Source organism: Scaptodrosophila lebanonensis, unplaced genomic scaffold (assembly GCF_003285725.1).
Source record: "Scaptodrosophila lebanonensis strain 11010-0011.00,11010-0021.00 unplaced genomic scaffold, SlebRS2 tig00000043-arrow-pilon, whole genome shotgun sequence".
Lineage (NCBI taxonomy): Eukaryota > Metazoa > Arthropoda > Insecta > Diptera > Drosophilidae > Scaptodrosophila > Scaptodrosophila lebanonensis.
In genome coordinates, this window is record NW_022060545.1 from 17,589 (window position 1) to 38,126 (window position 20,538).

The window sequence follows — 20,538 nt, forward strand, 5'->3', positions numbered from 1 at the left end:
ACAAAATCCATTAAAATTCTATTTCCTGCCATCAGAAACTGCCCGAAAGTTAAATAAAGCGCGGCGAGCGTATAAAAACCGAAAAGAAACCGAAATAATAATAATAAACGACAACAGCAAACAAACAAGCGGCAAAGTTTTTGGCGGCCCAGAAACTGCCGTTGACAAACTGATGGACGTACGGCAGGCAAGGGGGTCTTCAATAAAGAGCTTGGTTGCGTGGCTGCTAGAGAGGTAGGAAATGAAGAGGATGCGGAGGAGGAGGAAGAGCATGATGGTTCCAAAGAACTTGAGCAACTGGCAGGCACTCGAAAATGCAACGAACGTTGCCTGCATTTTAAAGTAAGCAGCAAAAAAACTAATAAACCAATGCAGACGCAGTCAACTGCAGTTGGCAGTGCAGGACCCGAAACGCGTTCCGCTCCTTTCCGTCCCTGACAAATCCGAGCGCCCATCCAAGCGCCCCGCTAAGGCATTAAAAAGGTATAAAGCGCAGCTAATAAAGTTGCAAGTGGTCGTCTGGTCGGGGCTTGACTTTTTTCCAGCCCCTCCAGCTTTATTATTATTAAATGCAACCGGGCGATTTTGTCGTTGCTGTTGCTGTTGTCGTTGTTGCTTATTAATCCTTGCATAAGTCCTTCGGCCAGCTGCGTCATCGCCGACATCCTCGTCATCATAGTTGTTATGAGAGCATCAATAAATGTTCTCCAAAAGCAACAAGAACAAGAACATTTGCTCGCGTTTGCAGTTTGTTGCGGCTGTTTGCAAATAAACCGCAGTTTAGAAATAATGAATACAGCTTAACTTGGCTAAAATGAGTTGCTGTTGAACTAGTTGCTCCTTCCTTCCTGCCCGACTGCCTGCCTGCGTGTTTGCCTTCTTCCATCCATTTGCCTTGCAACATTATGCCGTTGTTTGCAGTTTTCCTTCATCATTTTGTTTTCTATTTTTTATTCTGGCGCTCATTGTGTGCGTTGCGCATAATTTTCGCCACCATTTGGTGCTCAAGAATTTTCGCACAGATTTATGTTTTAATTTTCGCGGATTTTAGCGCATAATTAAAAAATGTTGCATAAACTCAGGCGCTCAAACTTTGCAGTGTGTGCGAGAAAAAAATGTGTTAGCTATTGCTATACTAAACGCAAATTTATGAAGCGTAATAAGGAGCGGCGATTTTCGCTTCAAACAAAAAACATATTTATGGGCTTCGCAAATACGAAATAAATGTACATGTATAGTATATTAAAATATTGTGTATGCATATAAATAAATAAACCTCTGAGGCAGCTGATTAAATAGGAAGGCACTGTGCCAACTTAATTGCTTTAAATAAACGTATAAAATGTATAGTTCGGTATAAAGAATGAACTTATCCATTCATCCCAAACAGTATTTGTAATCAAAAGTAAAAAACAGCTGCTAATATTTATTTCCCCTTCTTTGGATTGCAACAATTTTTGGGCAATTTACAAAAATATAACTATGTATAAGTATTTGAAATTAAAACTTAATCGTTAGTTTTGTCAATGAAACTGGAATCATCCAGGGAATATTATCCAAACCGATTAAAAACTACATTTTAGACTTGTTGGCAACCTTTGAATTAAAAACTTTAAAACTGTTCAATGACAGACGAAATAATCAGCGAGCTAATCGGCTATGGCTATGTCTCTAAATACTTTCCGATTGCAATGGATTGCTTTTCAAAACTTCTCTGAAATACTTTTTTATGTACATAATTTCAAAACATTTAATTCATAACGAAATTAAATTTCAATTCGAAATGAGACTGAATAATAAGCCCCTCTTCAACTATTATTTGGGCTTATGAATATTGTGCGCAATTTAAAATATATTATTTATGTATTTATTTATTTATTTATTTATTATATATTTATATGTACATACTTTCTAAGCTAATTTTTAATAACAGCCAACAGAAAAAAAAATATTAATTATATTAAAGACTATGACAAGTTTGCAGCTTTCTGCATGAGACTACGTTTGAACTGAAATTGAGATTTGTATTTAATGCTTTTATATTATTTGAATATTATTTTTTCTTTAAAAGCGATAAAGATGCTTTTAGGTATATCTCATATTTTAGGCTTACTAAGTAATGAAGCCGTAATTGGATTGAAGTATTAGATAAACATTGCACGGCCGTCATACTCCTTGCGTGGTGTCTAAGCCAATAAAGAAGAGAATTGTATAGTTAGAAAATTGTTTGCTTAACAGACAAATGCCAGATGGATACGTAAGCGTTCGTATATTCCCTGTTCAAATTATATTCCTTGGTGTCCTGCCAAAAGTTAACTCCAAGCAAGAAAAGCAGTTTTATACTTGCGCAGATGGAAAGTAGTGTGTACCAGGGATAGGAGAGGTTTACATTTGGGAGAAGCGTCTAAAATGTAGAGCACATCCCACCCTTTACAAATACCTAACAATGGGCCAGCAGAAAGCATAATGTACATGATCAAAATTTGTAGACAACTTTTTAATGGATTTATTTACGATTGATTTGAATTGATAATAGAAGTAGCTACATATTGCTTTATACTTGTATATTTTAACACAATAGTGCAAGTAAAAATTCCTTTTTAGAAAATCTAGTTTCAACAAACAATACTCTTTATTGCGATTTTTTTATATCTCTGGAAGCAAACTAATTTCTAATATCGTTTCACTTTCCTTTCACAAACATGTTGTTTTTTGGCTCTCTTTTTTTCTGGCCGTAGTTAAACTTCATGTCGCTGTAGTCTCACCCTCTAGAATTTGGACAACAAACGATATATATGTATAAAGAAAAAAAAAAATCGTAAAGACAAGACTTCAATTTTATTAGCGCAATTTTTCACAAAATGCTGAAAGAAACTTTTACACGCCACTCTAGAGAGTGAAGTTTCTTCCACTGTCGCCATCGGCATCGCCATCGCACCGGAAACTGTTGACAAGCAGCAGCAGGAACAGCAGAAATGGCGTCGATGATGATGACGGCGGCAACTGTCAATGAACAGTTAATATATTTGTGATGATGCGCAATATGTCAATGACAGACGGGCCAAGAGCTATGGGGCCAACAATTTAGTTTATAAATTACACGCCGCCTTCCTGTCAAAGATCCTTCGCCCTCGCTTTCACTTGCATTGCTGACATGACGAATTTTGGCTGAGTTTGAATTTGTTGGCCCGCCCACTAATCTTCTCAATTAGGCATGGATTTTTGACCGCGCTTTTCTTCATCTTTTTTTTTATTTTTTTTTTTGTGGAAAATTATCAATAATTGTATATGGACGCAAATACTCGTATATAAATACAAGTGCCGCAGATAAATTGACAAAGACCCGCAGCAATTTTCCGGTTTCAATGTCGTCATTGACATTGTCATCGAGGGCGCAATGTCTTCGCTTTTGGTTTTGCTGCTTCTGTTGCTTTTGTTGCTGTTGTCGTCTGCTTGTCTGGCACTTTTTGTCATCCATCAAGGTGTGAGAGTTCCGGACGGAGACAGACTAGAGCAGGAGGACCCCCAGACCAGCGCCCGCAGCATGTACTGCCTTTGATCGCTGGACATTTTTGTAGCTCACATTTTTTTCTTGGTTCGCTTTCGCAGACACACACCCCTAAATATTTTGCCACTGTTTCCATTTTTGTTACTCCTCCCTACTGTTGCGGGGATGGGAACGAATGTGGGTGGGTGAGCTCCCGGTGATGATTTTTCATTGCTCGAGTTTTAATTTTTCACATGAGTTGATTTTGGTCTATGTGCGGGGGAACCCCACGCTGCCGGCTCTTGATGATGCAAAAAATTTTATGTCGTACAATAGAAGTGAGGCCAAATTTTATTTAAAGGAGTCTGCGAATTGGATTTAGTCTTTACAAATAAAACTTTAGAATTCGATATTTTGTACATTCTCGATTAGCTCTCAAGTAAGCAAGTTACTGCATTAATATTTTTGATACATTCTTTGCATTAAAACTTTGTGCAATCATAAATGTATTTCATTTTATTTCCTCGATTTTTTGTTTGTTTGTTTGTTTGTGCAATAGATGGGTTTCATTTGACAATTAGCAAGTGCTTTCCAGCTTAGAGCCTATTGTTAATAATTGTGCATCTTCTTTTTGTATATTTTGATGTAATTAATAGGGGTAATTTTTAACTATATCAAAAATACTCCATAAATGCAAAATATGATCAATTCAAAAGTCCATAAAAAATTAAATTAATTAATTAAAAGGCCAAAACTACATGGATCAAGTATCTTTTTTTTTTTTTGAACACACATCTTTAAAACATTTTGGAGTACTAAATCTTTTCTAGCAAATTCTTTTTGAATAGATTTAAAAAGATTTTAGATCTGAATCTACCTTTTGTTCCTTAAATTTTTATTTTTTATGATATGTATTTATATTCTATGATAGCAATTAAAAGCAATAGGTATATTTGTATATTTGTACATGTGTCTTATTAAAGAAGATCTAACAATTAAAAAGAATAAGTATATATGTTATTTCTAGGAATAATAATGCTGGCGTTTTTAATACAATCAAAAAATAGCTTTTGCATATAAATGTCCTATATTTTAATGCCAGTTTCTATTAATATTCGTAACATAGAAGTTCCTACTAATAGTTTCGTCAATAAGATTCATGCTTATATGTCTCTAGAACTTACAAATGTAGGAACGTTCATTAAAATGTTACTTACATTTGAGTAGATCCATCAAATGGTGTAGCTTTCAGACATTATTAATAAAAAAATTTTAAAAAATATTACGATTATATGTTATTTCTTTTTTGTATCAAATTTTGCAATGCAGCAGTTGTTTAATCAGGTTAAATAGCTTATTTTTCAGCTTCTAAAAACTGTGCCCTGAGCTCTGCCATAGTGTTATTCCTATGCGAAACCGCATTATCCCTTTGCCTTCAATAAAAAATAAATCAAGACATATTCTAATAGTTCCATCGTTTTTGTCAGATAATCTAAAACGTGAATTGGAACATCGTTGTCTCATTGCATTAAAATACAAATGAAGCAGCTCTGAAAAGGAGTCAAGTTCATTGAACCTTAAAGCAGTTAGCAACGCGCCCAACTTTAAAATGCTCCAAAGTTTCTCTGACAGCGTCCATCATGCCGCCCATCCGACTGTGATTTATGGCCACGGCGCGCGCTGCTTTGACATCGGCCGACATTTGACAAAAGCTTGGGGCAGCGAGGACCATTTCTCTGCTGCCACCGCCCCCGCCACCGCTACCGCTACCGCCTCGACCACTACTACTGATGGTTCTATGTAAATGGCCTGGGGCTGGCGCACTGCTCGGTTGGCTGACGACTGCTACTCGGCTGGTTCGCTCTTGCTTAGCAGGTTGCAGATAATTCATCGTTGACATTGCGTACCAATTTAAGGGTTGAATGATTCCCTCAGCCAAAGGGGTTGCGTCTGTCTGGCCACTTTCTGTCTTTAACTGGGTGCGACGTCTGGCCTTTTGGCCCTAGTCCTGCTGCCTCTGGCCCTGGACCTAGTCCTGGTGCTGATGCTGACGCTCAAGCGTACGGGTTATGTGGCTAGTGATTTAGAAAAAAGGTCAGTCGGCAAAATGGACGCCATGGTCCACATGTGGGATGGTCATTGCACTAACACCACCCGCCATCCACCACCCACCACTCCCCAGTTAGCTGCTTAATTAGACAAGTGAGTTGGGATTTTCAGGCTTAGCTCGCTTATCGTTTTGTTGTTGCTGTTGTTCTTTTTTTTTTCAAGTGTAACTTTTTAAAGCATATTTATGTGCGTTGTCCTGTAACTGCAAAAGTATGTGTGAGTGTATGTGTGGGCTTGCGGGCCCTCTTAATTGTAGCAATTGAAATTAAGTGTTGTCTCTTTTCCCATTCAGGGAACAAGCGGCTTTTGGCACTCCACACGAAGTTGGGCCTAATGTGTGTTTGAAATGCTTTAAAGCTTTATTAGTTGCAACCCGTACACCCCCAACCACACACACATATTCGTACACACTCGTACAGTCCCATCAAACGTTTATTACCTCGTTTAGACTGTCAGAGCGCCATAAATTTGATGTTGGGCTTGCCTGTGACATCACACAGATTGCCTGATTTTTGTTTGTCTACTTGATCCAAATTTGCTCGTAAAGTTTTCGGATTTTAATTACTTTTGTACATTCTAGGCCATTTGAGAATTATTTTATGTGCGGGCTATTTAGCAAAAGGTCATGGCCATATTTTTAGAGCATGTGCAGCAATGAGCCTTTTCCACATTTTGGAAATTTAAACCTAAACACAAACTAAATCTAATCTGCGTTATTTTGAAATTGAAATTTTCTCAATTATTATTACAATTTGTAAATATCATTTTTACATTAAACGGAATCGCTTAATCATGCATTTTTATTATTTTTATTTTTATTTTATTTTTTAAAATTTTATTTAGTACATCAACAATAATTCTGTCGATTATAATAATTAAAATATATTTTAACATATTATATATATTAAAATAAAAAATAAAATGATGATATAACTTAATATAACAATTTAAACTCAACTTAAAAGATAAGAAAGCCTAACACAAAGCTGTACAATAACGACTATTAATGCCTCCGACACGTTGGGGGAATTTTATTTGTTATTAAAGTAAAGTTTTAAAAATATATTAAATTCTTTCTAATTAAGACTAAACACCCAGTTTAAGTTGTGTTTGTATTTATCTATAAGTTTAATTTAAGTTATAAATATAAACGTATTGCTGAATTATACAAGCAAGATGGATTTAATTAGAGTTTGCTACGGCAATGAGAAATAAAAAGATTGAATTTTCTTCTCTAAAACAGATAAGATATTGCAGTAAATTTTTGTTTCGATAAGCAGGTCGCCGCTTCTCAAAATTTGGCGCGAACGAACTGATCCACCAGAGGTGGAGTCGATGATTTATTTTTTTAGCAAAAGGGTGATAATTATATTGTATCCCCTTTGCCTTTTTGGCGATGGAGAGAGGCTTGCCCACGTCCATGCTTACAAGAGAGCACAAGAGAGCATTGACAGTTCGTTTTTTTCTATTCCCTTTACACGTTTGCTTACAACTTAGACTTGACGATAGTACGTGTTTTTCAATTGGCGCGTGTGGTGGTCGTTAAATCAATGAGTTCCGAAGTGCGCGTCTTGATTTGAGCTAGAAGCATAAAAATACCATAAATCTGTGGATCAATTTGTGCTTAGCATTTTGATATAATTTGTACATCGATTAACACAAAATAAATATTGTAAATAAGTGTTTTTTGCGCAATGAAAATTTGGCGTCGCTCCGTTTCTTTCTTTGCCTTTGCCTTTTCCTTCGTTCGTCGCAAGCAAGCGACGCTCTCTTTTAGTGATCGGGAACGTCGCGGCGTTGCTTGTCGATTCGGTTCAGTTATGCTTTCAAAACTGTTGCTGTTCGTTGGGCAAAGCAGCAGTGGCTTCAAAACTCCATTCAACTCGTGATCGGGAGCGTCGCGGTTTGGCTTGTCAGTTAATGCTTTCAAAACTGTTGCTGTTTGAATGTCAAAGCAGTAGTGGCTTGAAAACTCTGTGTCTATTCGTGTTGGTGTTGTGTGACTCTCAAACTGTAAATGGAATGTGAAAGCTTACTGGTTATATTCTTTATTCAAAGGTGAGTTTATTACAAAGCACTCAATGTCTCATATAAGTATAAGGATATATAAAATATTTAATATACTAAAAGCATACTTCAGTATCGAATATATTCTTAAAAATCATTTTATAAACATTGTTCTAAAGTATTAGTTGAAATATTATCCCATAGTGCTGCATACGTCTTTTGAATCCAAAATTCGATTTTCAACAGCAATTTAAGAAAAGTCAACTGCTTGCGAAGATTGTCATTAATGAAGACATTTTTCCTGCTGCTGCTGATGCTGCCGGTCCACACGCACAAAACTGAAACACAAGAATGCACAACATACACGCCCCCAGCCAGACTTCCAGTCCCTGTTTACGCCTCCGTAGACCAAACCAATCCTCAAAACAAGACAAAGGAAAACGGAAGCAACTGAGCACACTTAAGTGAAGCGCGTAATCCGAGCCACACAACAAATGCCACAGCAACAACAACAACAGAAATAACAAGGGAGCTTGCCAAGTAAAAGTAAAAATCAGCAAAGAAAATGTTAAGAAAAAAAAAAGGATCAACGGCAGCTTTGCACGTTTCCTGAAACCAAATACAGGCAGCCCAACCAAGTGCCGGTGACCAAACACACTACCAAAGAGAAATGGATGGAAGCCTGGTTATGTCACATACTATACATACATATATACGTATAAAAAGTTTTCCCTTCCTGAGCCATGGGGAGAGGGGAGGACTAAGCAACACCGACGCATGTGACAACGTTAAACTGAAAATCATTGCACGGTCACGTGTCAATCTTTAATGCGACCGTCCATCCTCCCCCTACCAACCCGTGCTGCCTTGTTGCATTGTCTTAGAGTAGTATAGGGGATGGCTCGAACAGAACGGCTAACAGTTAGTGGTCAAGAGGTGGTCAGACAGTGAGATTAGTTTCATAAAAGTTGCCGAAATTATTGTCACTTCTGGAATTTCACAAAAATATTATTCGCAAATTTGTTACTTTCTACAGAAAATCTATATATAAAAAGAATATATTTTTGAAAACTCTCAGCTCTGACAACTGTCTTCTTATGAATTCAGACATGAAACTCTTAACGATCTATTTAGCTACTTTTCTAATATGTCTTTTTGATTTATCGAATACAAATTCTAAGATTTTTCAGTCCAATAACTAACTCTGTAAACACGTAGAAGCGGATCAATTTGTTTTGGTTTTCTGATCATATATGTATAGTGTGTAGTATAATATACTTTAACTGGTATAAGAGAATATTTTTTACATTTTCTAGAAGTCCAAGTGTGGTTTAAGCCTTAAGACTAACAAAAAATTGAACATTGAGAAATATATGAGGTTTTTGGTTTCCAAATTGTTGCCATGGCGGAAATATTGCGTTAGCTACTTTTCAAAGCAAAGTGATTTTCTATTTCAATGCCTTAAGTTTACTGGACTTTTCTCGCTAGTATTTTGAAGTGAAAATCATGACATTGGGTATGTTGGGTGTATATTGAAGTGCTATAAAAATTGCTATTTTATAAGAATTTGTGAATATTTTGCTTCACTGTCCTAACGACACTTAGACTGAAATGTCAAAACGCATTTGGATTATGTTGACCTCCATCTGCTTTCTTCTTTCTTTTGCTCTGCATTCTGCATATAATGACGGTAGTTAAATAAACTAACATAATGCTTAGCTCTGACTTAGTGGTAAAAGGCGCACAAATGGCACAACTTTCTAGAGTTTCTTCCTGTTATTGTTGTTGTTGCTGTTGTTGTGACTCTACGTTTGGGTTTTAAATTACGTCGCCTAAGTGTTGGCACTTTGCTGAGTGGGTCAGATGATTACCTGGCGCAGTTTTAGTTTTGTGTTAACAGTTGTTGGCCAGTTCTACTGATGGCTTAATTCACGATGGCATGTGGTTATGTGAAAACTTTCCTTCTATAGTAAATTGGCGTGCAAAACGAAATGCACAAAAATGTTTTATGCAGTTCAGGGATTAGTTTTTCCTTCTCTCATTCGCCAACAAATGCATGCTTTCCTTTTGTTTGTTTAATCTGATTTAATTTTCTGTAAAATTGTATTGGTTTACGAGTAACATGTTATGCAAACAAATTTTTGATTGAGCTAAATTAATACGATTTAAGTTAAATTACCTTTATTTTTGTATTACATTTCAGACCAAAATCATTTTGGTCTTTTATAGTGATTTTAAAATGTTTACTTTATGTTTTAAAAATATATTTGTGACTTAAAAAGCCAAAAGTTACAATTTACATGTGGAATGCATTTTCATAGAAAACAAATGGGCACTTATTGGCACACTAACAATTGACTTAATACAAGGGATATTGAAAAATCACCAACTATAAAAGTAGTTATATGACTAATTAGAATTGAGTTAGAACTTATCTTTGGACATATTGGAGGAGATTATTTATAATCTTCCAACTATACTACAAAAATCTTTACAAATTTCGTAAATTTTACCAAAGATTGAATTAATTTTAGAAATCTGCGTATTATTCTAAGAAATTCTGATATCGTAGTTGAAGTGCTGATTTTGATAGTAGTTTTATTATTATTTATATAGTGGATGATATTGCTTGTATAAACACGGCTTTTTGTGAATTCTTTCAATTAAAATTAATATTGTAGTAATTTGTTCAGTATTTTTAACGAGTGTGTTTGACTTTGAGAAAACTTAACTTATTAGGGCTCCAAAATATATTTTTATTTAAAATGTAGGCCTAATTAATAAAAATGTATGCAAAGAAATAAGTTTCTGGGATTTAAATTGAGGAACTGAATCGTTATAATTAATTTATTTACTTATTATATAGTTTCTAAAAACAATTTGAGGTCACTCTGAGAATAATGAAGATTATATATCATTCTATAGCGTTCGCAAAAATTGTTAACATTTTTTTGTTTCTTTAATTTTTTTTTTTTTGCTGATATTATACCTTTTTGGTTGATTATATTTAACAAATTAAACATATTGCTGATGAGAGTCTGCGGCTTTCGTCAATTCATTAGAATTTTTTTTATAATCTTTATGCTTTATTTAAGATCTGTCCTATGTTGGACAATTATTAAATTTTATGATAACTTTGACATTCGCTTCTTGTGATGATGGTTACGGCGTCCCAAGTCATTAGTTTTGATTTAGAATAAATTACTGGAATATACTAGTAGGCTACTGTGTTGCCTACACAGTATTTGGAAACATTTTACATTTGGAAATATGTATCATGAAGTAGTCCTATTAGTTACATTAATAACAATATCTAACAGCTCTGCGAGCTCCCCAGAAGCTTATTGCCATCGAGAATTGGTTACGGACTTGAAGGCAAACGAGGTACACATACGGAACTCTCCAAAGCCCATCCAGAAGGGTCGCAAACACAATTTTGTACAGATCTTTTGCCACTGGCCGGAGCCCTTCCGCCTTGTGAATGTCTTTCAGTCCAAATATGTATATCTGGAGATTGACAGCGATGCCGAGTACCAGCAGTTTAAGGGCTCAACAGCCCGCAGTGTTTGCCAGTCCTCTGAACTGAAGCGTGGCAACTATGAAGGGAAATTGCTTTCTCGTGGAGATGGTTCGCATTTAATTTCCCTTCCAGCACACACGAGCACTTGCTACGGTATCCTTACATCGGAACCGTTCAATCTAACATTGCTGGAGGAACACTTAGATGAGGAACGTTTCGCAATGTTTGTTCTGGGGCTGACATTGTATGTGGCTGCTCCAGTATTGGGAGGATCTTTGTGGTTCTGTTATTGCACAGTCGGCGCCTTGAGCATCTATTTGGGTCGCGTATGCGTTGTTTGTATTGCGCTGCTGTTCGCGAAGGGTGCTACTCTAAAGGATCTAATTCGATTTCGTCCGGTGCAGGAAAATTTCAAGATGGTGGTCTCACAGCACTTCTCGTTGGTGACCAGCACTCTGATGGTTGGGGCATGGATAATGATAAAGTTCTGTCATGGTTATCGCCGCCTCTGGCACAACCCGTGGGTGCCCTACATACATCGCTGTCTGCTGCGCATGCTGGCCTACTACAAGCTGTACTATGCCTCTGATAAGGCCTCGTTTGGACTGTTGTGGGTCTGCACTTTGCAGTCCTGGCCAAAATTATGGTGGTTGCTGCACTGGATTAAGCTTAAGCTTATTCAACTCTTCATGTTTTGCTTTCCCCGGAAGCCACAATGGGGGCTTCGGCAGCAGGTGAAGAAAGTAAAACCTAAATTGGAAAATAATGTTAGAGTATATGATCTGCAATATTTTTTTCGGTTTGTTAATGATGGCCCCAATATGATGCCGGCACAGACCAGTTTTGAGAACCCTAACACTCGACGTTGATGTTAGAAAACAAATATCAAGTATTATTTGCTTATGCTTAAGCGGACAATAGGGCGTTATGTGAAAAAGAAGAGGAGTTTTTGTCAACAAAACGAAACCTTCTAAACTTGTTATGTCTATTAACATATTGAAGGAATTTATTTGCAACCCGATCCTCTGCCAAAACTGATCAGAGAGAGTGAGAGAGAAAGATAATAAACCAAAATGCTTACCTTAAGCTACAAGCTTAATAGGATATATCTTATATGCCTAAAAGCGCCCCTGAATTCGCCTCAAAAATTCTTATTTATATAAATAATATTTGATTGTAAATTTAATGTTCTTCATATTTTAGAGGAGATTTGTTTTACTTCGGAAACTTGTTGAATAAAGATGAAGCGATTAGTACCATAAATATCAGTGTATATATAAATACATATAAATCTTTTCAGACCCAATTAATGGGGTGCTTGAAACTTTAATACACTATTGATAACTATAGAGAACAATGCCCAAAGATTTAGTTACTATCTTAAAGAGAGCACATTTGCTAATCAAAGCAAATTTGTCGCTTTCATTCTCTCAAAATTGAAATTGAATTGAAGTCAAGCGCAAGAGGTGCCAGTCATTTACACCATTCACTGCATTTGTTCAATTGAAATGAAGCTGAAGAGCCACCTCTTTCACCTGCCTTCGATGGCTACCTGATTTCCTTCTATCCAAACTTACACACATATTGGCAAGGCCATCATGGCCCAAGTTAAAAGTAAGTGTGTGAAAGGACGAAATCACATGTGTGTCATTCATTCACTTTCTCGTCAATGTGAATCAGTGGGTGAGAAATGCAAGAAATGTCCGAGAGATGTTAACACCCGCAGGGAAGCCGTAAGCCTCTGTGGGCCAAGAAATCGGCTTGGCTTGTCCCTGGGCTGTTGTGCCATCGGCAGCAACAACATGACTCGATGAACATGCGACTGGGCACGTATGGCTCAAGTCAGTCAAGTCCCAAACCTTATCAGGTCGTCTGTATTTTTATTTTTTCAGAGATTTTTTGCACTCGCCCCCGTTCCCCTACTCCTTCTAGTAACCCATTTACCCCGCCTGCTGTCTGTGTAATGTTTAATTGAATGCGATTTCATTACGCCGCTTTTTTCAATCCTCAGCACGCCTCCTTTATCATTGGGAATGGGTTGTGGGCTAACGGAAATTGAGGCATTATTGTGATTCACTGATTTTGCTCTTTTAAACACCCACACACATGCTCACGTTCAGCTCCCATCGCAGCATCGCACAATGGAACAAATGCCAACAAACTGAACAGAAATAAACTCCACAAACAAATCGCAGATAATTATTATTATAATATTAAATGCCTTAAAAAAAGAAAGTAAATTTTGAACTGAAATCTTTTATCTATCTAGAGTCGAAACTGAAATTGTCAATTCGATTACTCCTAGATATCCTAATAGAAGGTAAATATTCATTTCAAGGTTTTATAATATTTATACATTTTCTACAAGAAAAGAAACCCATAAAACCATCCCGTTTTTGTCTGTATATCACAAGATCCAATTATAAGTAGTTGTCAACAATTTTGTCAACTTTTAATCGATTCCAAAGTTAAGTTTAATCCAATAATTTGGGAAGACCACATTTTTTATAGGTGATTACCAAATGCGAAAATAAAATTATTAGGGATGCCACAGAAATCTCTTCCAACCACACAATTAAGAATAAGCATTTAATATTGAATTTCACGATTTAATAAAAATGAGAATATCTGAAAGATTCAAAAAAATCAAAACAAAAATTACTTTTTCTAGAAGACAAGAAAGTAAAAGCGTAAAATGCCACACTCTTTCGGGCACAACAATTCTAGTATACGAATTGACGTAATATCGACAATTTCTTAACTTGTTGCTTACACCAATAAATACACATAACTATGTTTGAAAATATGAACATTTTGTCGCTGAAAGAAATACAAAACCATTCTTAATATTTAAAATAGATGATAAACATATAGGCTTATCTGTTATGAGCTAAGAGAAAGGCTATTAATGTTTTGGCAACTATGATCTCTTCTTTGGTAAACCCACATAATTTACATTTGTTCACACTATTTGTCGAATAATTCTAACTAACACAAATTCAAAATTATGCCTAATTCTAATTCAATTTAAATTAGTTGCACATTGGCCTTTAAACAAATTATATAATTGTACCATGACGAAAACGAAAAACGTTAGGTATAAAAAAAAAATGAAAATCATAATCAAGCGTGACGAAGAAAGTTGAACTGTTCTGTCAGACAAATCAAAAGATTAATAATCCCAACATTTGTTAAATCAGAGTAATTATGTCTAGATATTTAAAGAATTTGGTTCATATTTTTGAATTAAATTTTTGTTTATTATATGCAAATAGGCTCATAACTGATTATAGTAATTTTATTGTAGTCCCCTAAATAGCTCCCCTTGACTGTTCGGCCAAGAGAGTTTTGATTATACATTTAGTTGTGCCTCGATGATTGCCAAATGCGAAAATAAAATGATATTTTTCTGGCCATTTATTCCATTGTGCGCTGTTGCTTGTGGAAAATGCGGCAGGCGCTTGCCTTGTTGATTTTGGCATTTCAATGGGTTTTTGTGCAAGTGTGTGCGATTCGATCGGGTTATTAAGTGCACACACATACACACACACACACACACACACACGCAAACCCACGGACCAACACACGGACATGGCTGTGGACTTAAACAGATGCCCACCCACACATCGGGCATTGAATTGCTTTGTCTGTTGGGTCGCAGTTCAGGTCTGGGGATTCACCAACGTTCGCTATGAGGTGCGAAACTAATTTGCGCTGAAATTAGTTTTCTTTCTGTGCTGAAAATTACGCTGCACCACCGCCATTGTTACTGTTGCTGCCACTGCTACTGTTGTTGTTGTTATTGTTGAATGTTGCATGTGCCACAAACACACAGACACACTGTACGGCTGCTCTCTTTCTGAACTGCAATTGCCACCAATTTGGCGAGCTTCGCACATTTTTTGCACCATTTTAATGAGCCGCACATGTCTGATGGCCGGCGCTTCGCCCATGGCCTTGTTAAACATTCCACGCGCTGGACAATTTCATCTTGGGGGCATTAACAAGGCGTGTGGCATCATGATGTCAGTGATTAGTGGCATACGCTGAGGGATTTCCTCAGGGGTTGCTATCCAATGGATAGGATGGTAGCCGATGGGCAGGGAAGTTAAATGTAAACGAGACTCGGCAGCACTTTTTCAAAAAGATTTGACAGGCGCCACAAAGTAAAGCTATTGTTACGTTCAATCCGCAATCGAATACACGTATATCCAACTGTAATCAATTTTTTGACACTGACAAAGGCCAAGCTGATCCTTTAAATGTGGTGGAAGAAATAGCAACTAGTCTCAATATTGATTCGTTTTTTGTTAAATTCAATGCGGCTTGGGAGATAAATAAAAATTGAAAACAGTTAAAAAGTATTAAGTTCTTACGGGTTATTCATAGAAGCTATCTATGAAGAAAACTTTATGTGCCAATAATATAAAAATATTTGCTTTGAACAAATGAATAAATACGAATTACTTTTACTATATTTTCTCTTATTTTCACTAAAGCTGGTGAAAACATAACATTAAAACCAATAATATTTTGTTAATGAATTTCTCAATAGTTCGATAAATCAGTAAAAGCGTATAATTGAACAACCTATATGTCTGATGAATAATTATTTATTTATTTATTTATTTTTTTTTTGATAAGCTAAGTTCGATAAAAAACAAGTAATTTTAAATGAATAACAATATTAATTTGTTTGAAACGTGTTGCAATCCTGTATGTGTTTTATTATTGTTCAGACTTAATTTGTTAATAAGTTGAAATACAATATTACAAATAATTTAGAATATTGTATCAATAATAATTGTCTAATAAAATGTTCTTTGTAGATATTAAGAGATCCTCAAAGTGTTGAGAAACTTTTTAAGGTGTGCGGGGAAATGGGCGGTTATTAAGGATCAATTGCAAATAGCTCTGAGAAGTGCTTAGTGATAACCTTCCGGAACATTTATTTATTTAAAAAAATAATTTAATTTTAAGAAAATTATTTACAAGGTTCGATAATAACTTTGTTTAAATGCGACTTGATTTATTATTACAACATTTTACTTATCATTACATAATGGTTATTATACATTAATAATTTTAGGTTTAGCTTAACTTCAAGTAAGTCTTGAAGTCACTCATCACTTGTTTCATCTTTTCAACTGTCAACTGCAAATCCCCTCATATTTGAAATACTGTTGTACTGTCTTTCTTGTATGTCTTTTAAGCCCAGATTATTTTCAAAGTGCTTACTAGACCAGCATTTGAATTGCTTGATTAACATAGCAAAGTAACCATTCATCCAGCAATACGCATAAGCTAAATATTCGTTCATCTTAGAAAAAAGCTGCTGAAAAACTATTTTCATTTGCAGCTGAAATTATGTGCTGTTTGCTAAGGGGTGCCCCAAATGTAGTTAACTTTGGTGGAAAGTCGTGACAGCAGAGACAGCCAGTGTCAAAATTTTGCTTGCCACTTCAAAATTCTCTTGATTTCATTTTCTTGCAACAAGCTATGAAAATTTGCACGAGCGCTGCCATCGTTGGAGGAAAACTCATAAATATTAAAATGGGAAATTTCACGTTTTATTAATTTAACGGCAATGGCTGCGAAATTGTAACGGTAGTTTCGGCAGCACAATTCGCTGCTAGGTGTGAATTATGTAAAACAATGACAAAATGGCGGAACTAAGGCTGCCGTACCACTTATCAGAGCTAAGGGTGCCCCTCCTTTTCGCTTACTTGCGTTCGAGTTGGCTGTTGCTTAGTTTTTGGCCAGAGATTTGCATAAATTTGCATTGATGCAGCCTTAATTGAAAAACAGTCGCGCCAACTTGTGACATTTTAAAGAGACGCATAAATTATGTGTAGACGATGCGTCCATCATCCTCCTTCGCCACCCCCACCTCCACCAGCGGCAACATTTGCGCCCCACACTCGCGTTTGTCGCTCATGATTTACACGATGCCTGAATGCAACTAAATCATCGGCAATTCTGTTGCATGAACAAATCTGCTGCCAAAAATAGCAGAGCAAAGAGTCTTGAGGCAAACAGGCCTGAGAAATTGAGCAACTGGCACCGTAGTAGCTTCTGAGGCATTTGAATTATGACAGCGGCAATAGGGACATGAATAGCAACAGCAACAGCAACGGGAACATGTCGTTCCCGATCCCAGAACATTAATGAGCCGCTGCTGGTGCTACTGATGCTGCCTGGCTGTTCGCCATTCTCTTTTCAAGTCTTATTTTAGTTCGCAAAACTATCGCCTACCCCTGCTCCTGGTCCCGTTTCTGCTAATGGTGTTCACTGGCTCGTCGCTCCTTTTGAGAAATTGCACTTTTCACACGTGCTTCCCATTAAATGCAACGATTACAACGCGATTTCGAGCCATAAGTGAAATTTATTTGCAGCGAGCTGTGTGGAAATTGTATAAACGGGTACACGACTATACTACTTGTATATGTGTTCTCGATTTTATGATTTAAGTTGGGGCGACTGGAACTCCGCTGCCATTCGCTCGCTGGCAATTGCAGTTGCACTTCACCATAAAGAAATTTGACATAAATTATGGATACTAATGAGCTCTCTGTGCGCCCATAAAACATATTTGTAGCGGCGTCTGTGATTTTTATGAATTTCTCGAAATGAAATGCTTAGATGACTTATTGCACATAAAGTCTTGAAAATATTTTAATTGGCTGCGGCTGATCTGTAAGAAATGCTTGCATGCAAAAATGAACTGTCTTGATAAATGGTACGATGTGTATAAATAAATTAAATATAAAAGCGAAGCACATTGATTCTACTTTCCAGAATGTTACATTAGATATCAACTGAATTGTGGTTTCACAAATTTGCAAACCCAAATTTGCAAACCCAAAAAAAATTAAAACAACCTATCAGATGTTATGACAATTAAAAGATATCCTTTAAAAGCGCAATTCTTAAATCATTGTTCAAATCTCTATATTACTTTTCTAAAAGGCCGGTAATTATTGTTCAAATATATTTTCTAAAAGGCCGAACCACTCCAGCTAGAAAGAGTAAAGTAGCGCAACAGATAGTGAAAACTTTACTTCAATATCAGCATTTTCCTACCAATAGAGGAATATATAAATAGTAAATGTAAATAGTCACATAATCTTTAATTCAAGAAGAAGATGGGGTCTCATTTGGATGACAGCTTTTATGATTATCTAATGGTTTTCTACTATTCAAACAATTTGATACTAATATTAAATGTTTTAAGATTCTGGCGATCAAATAGGCAGGAGTCACACAAATATGTTTATATGTATATTTATAACAAGAAAGACAAGCTGAACATTTGAATTAAAATTCTCAAAATTCTCTAAAAATGTCTAATAATAAAGATTTTTTATGTTTGTCAGGATAACTAATCACTACACGTGTTTCAATGTCAGCCACGACAAATTGCATGCCAAGCCATAGGTAGAAAGAAAAATAAAAGAAATGCGAATAAAACTCCAAATACAAACTGTAATAACTCAAAAAATAATTTAGATTTCCTGAGAAATTAAAATGACAGGAAAGACAACAGAAGACAAGCAGAAAATTTCAGCCAAGTTCGTCTCTGTCGCCTTTTCTTGTCCTTCCATTTGCCGTTGCAGTTGCCGGCTTGAAGTTGGAGTTAGAGTTGCACAATGCCAAAAATGTCATTTGTCAAATGCAAACAGCTAAGAATAAACATCAACGGAAGTAATGCAGCCACAGAATACATAAAACAAGCGACAACAAGGAGCCTGGGGGGATGTGGCAAGCAAAACCAAACAACGGACAGTGCAGCTAATTATCAGCAACAAGAAGAACTTGGCAAACAACTGCAACTGCAGTGCTTGTGGATGGTAAAGGGGGGGAAGATGAATTTGGGCAAAAACTATGGGTATTAATGAATAGCAAACGATTCTGGCTTTGCCAGTCAGAGACTATTTTGACTTTACATGGCAAGCTACTCTACTAGGTGGCAGTTTTTACTAAACGCGATGAGTAATTTGCCCATCACTTGAGCGCAATGATCATTACGATGACGATAATGATAATGATGATGATGATGATAGTGCTGGTGATGACGTTGCTGCCTGATGATAATGATAATGGAAATGCATTGAGCGCTGCAGCCAACGACATTGGCTATTAATCATCTTTAAACAAAAGACAAGCAGTCAACAACAACATCGGCACATCAGCAGCAGCAACAACAACAACAATAACAACTAAAACATAAACATCAGGTTAACCCTTTCCGGCAACAGTTCAGCATTGAATTTTCGTTAGCTTGAAGAGCAGCGAACTACAAGTACAGTGGGTAGATTTTAGTGGGAAGCTAGCAAAATTCAATAGCAAAAGGAAATTTGAAATAGGTTTTCATCTATAATCGGTACGCAATTGATTGTGGTATTGAGAAAATGTATACAACAAAACAGGGACTGAAAATAATGATTATTTTGTTTTTTTTTTAACGCTTATAATGATTACAGTCCCTGCAACAAAATAATTTATTAAACTTTATGAGGAATACGTAAAATTATTGATTAGTGTAAAATAATGTTGCTGATCAGTACATCATTTTTCGGTTCAAATTCAAGTTTATATTAATTCTTAAGGATGCTAAACAATTTCGAAATAAAAATTTGAATCGAATACGTTTCCAAAATACGAATTATTAAATATTTTAAACAATCAGTTTGTACTGGATAACAAGCATATAAGAAGCGTCAAAACATTTAAATATTTATTTCGTACTGGATAACAAGCGTATAAATACGTGCGTATTCTTGTACTTTTCGGAAAAAATTGTTATATAAATTGCATATAAGATTATTTCACAATTATACATAGAAATTATTCTAATTTTGGAAAAAAAAAATGGTAATAAAAATAATTGACAGTTAATAGGAAAGATAGACAGATAAAAATTTACACATCTGTATTCCCATAAATTTTATTAAAATCGGTAGGCCAGGTAGTAATACTTTGTCCAGGCTAGTGAATGGCATTATCTTCTAAAATGCATTGTTTTTTTTTTTATATCAAGTTTTTCATAAATTGTGCCACTGTTTGGCGTTGCCTTGTTGCCCCTAAGAAGAACAAGTGCAGTCAACAATGACAGACGAGCAAATGGTCCAATGTACACGGGGGCTACAAGGGGGTTTACTGTTGATATATGTGTGCGTGTTAGTGTGTATGTGCTCGTATTTATGCAGTTTATGTATGTCGCTTAGCTGATTTGTTTGTCTCTGCGCCCGACCGGGGCTATGTTCCTTGTCGTTGTCGTCGTCGTCGTCGTCATCGTTTGTCGCATTGTCAAGAAGATGCATGTTGCTTGTCTTGCCGTGTGCAGCCATCCCCCAGACCCCCTCACTGTTGCTCTCTGCTCCTCCGATGGCGCAACATTGCACTCTGAACCAAG

General features: G+C 36.2%; 1 protein-coding gene across 1 annotated transcript; it reads left to right on the forward strand.

Annotated features, from left to right (window-relative positions):
- Positions 1-5,594: 5,594 nt before the first annotated feature.
- LOC115622199 lies at positions 5,595-11,992 on the forward strand. The gene is made up of 2 exons (XM_030516093.1): positions 5,595-5,668; positions 10,924-11,992. The coding sequence occupies exons 1-2, from the start codon at positions 5,595-5,597 to the stop codon at positions 11,990-11,992; spliced, it is 1,143 nt and encodes a 380-aa protein (XP_030371953.1).
- Positions 11,993-20,538: the final 8,546 nt, after the last annotated feature.

Coding starts and splice junctions, on each gene's coding strand:
- LOC115622199 (XM_030516093.1), top strand. CDS start 5,595: ATGGACGCCATGGTCCACATGTGGGATGGTCATTGCACTAACACCACC. Junction 5,669..10,923: donor CCACCACCCACCACTCCCCA/GTTAGCTGCTTA, acceptor AATATCTAACAG/CTCTGCGAGCTCCCCAGAAG.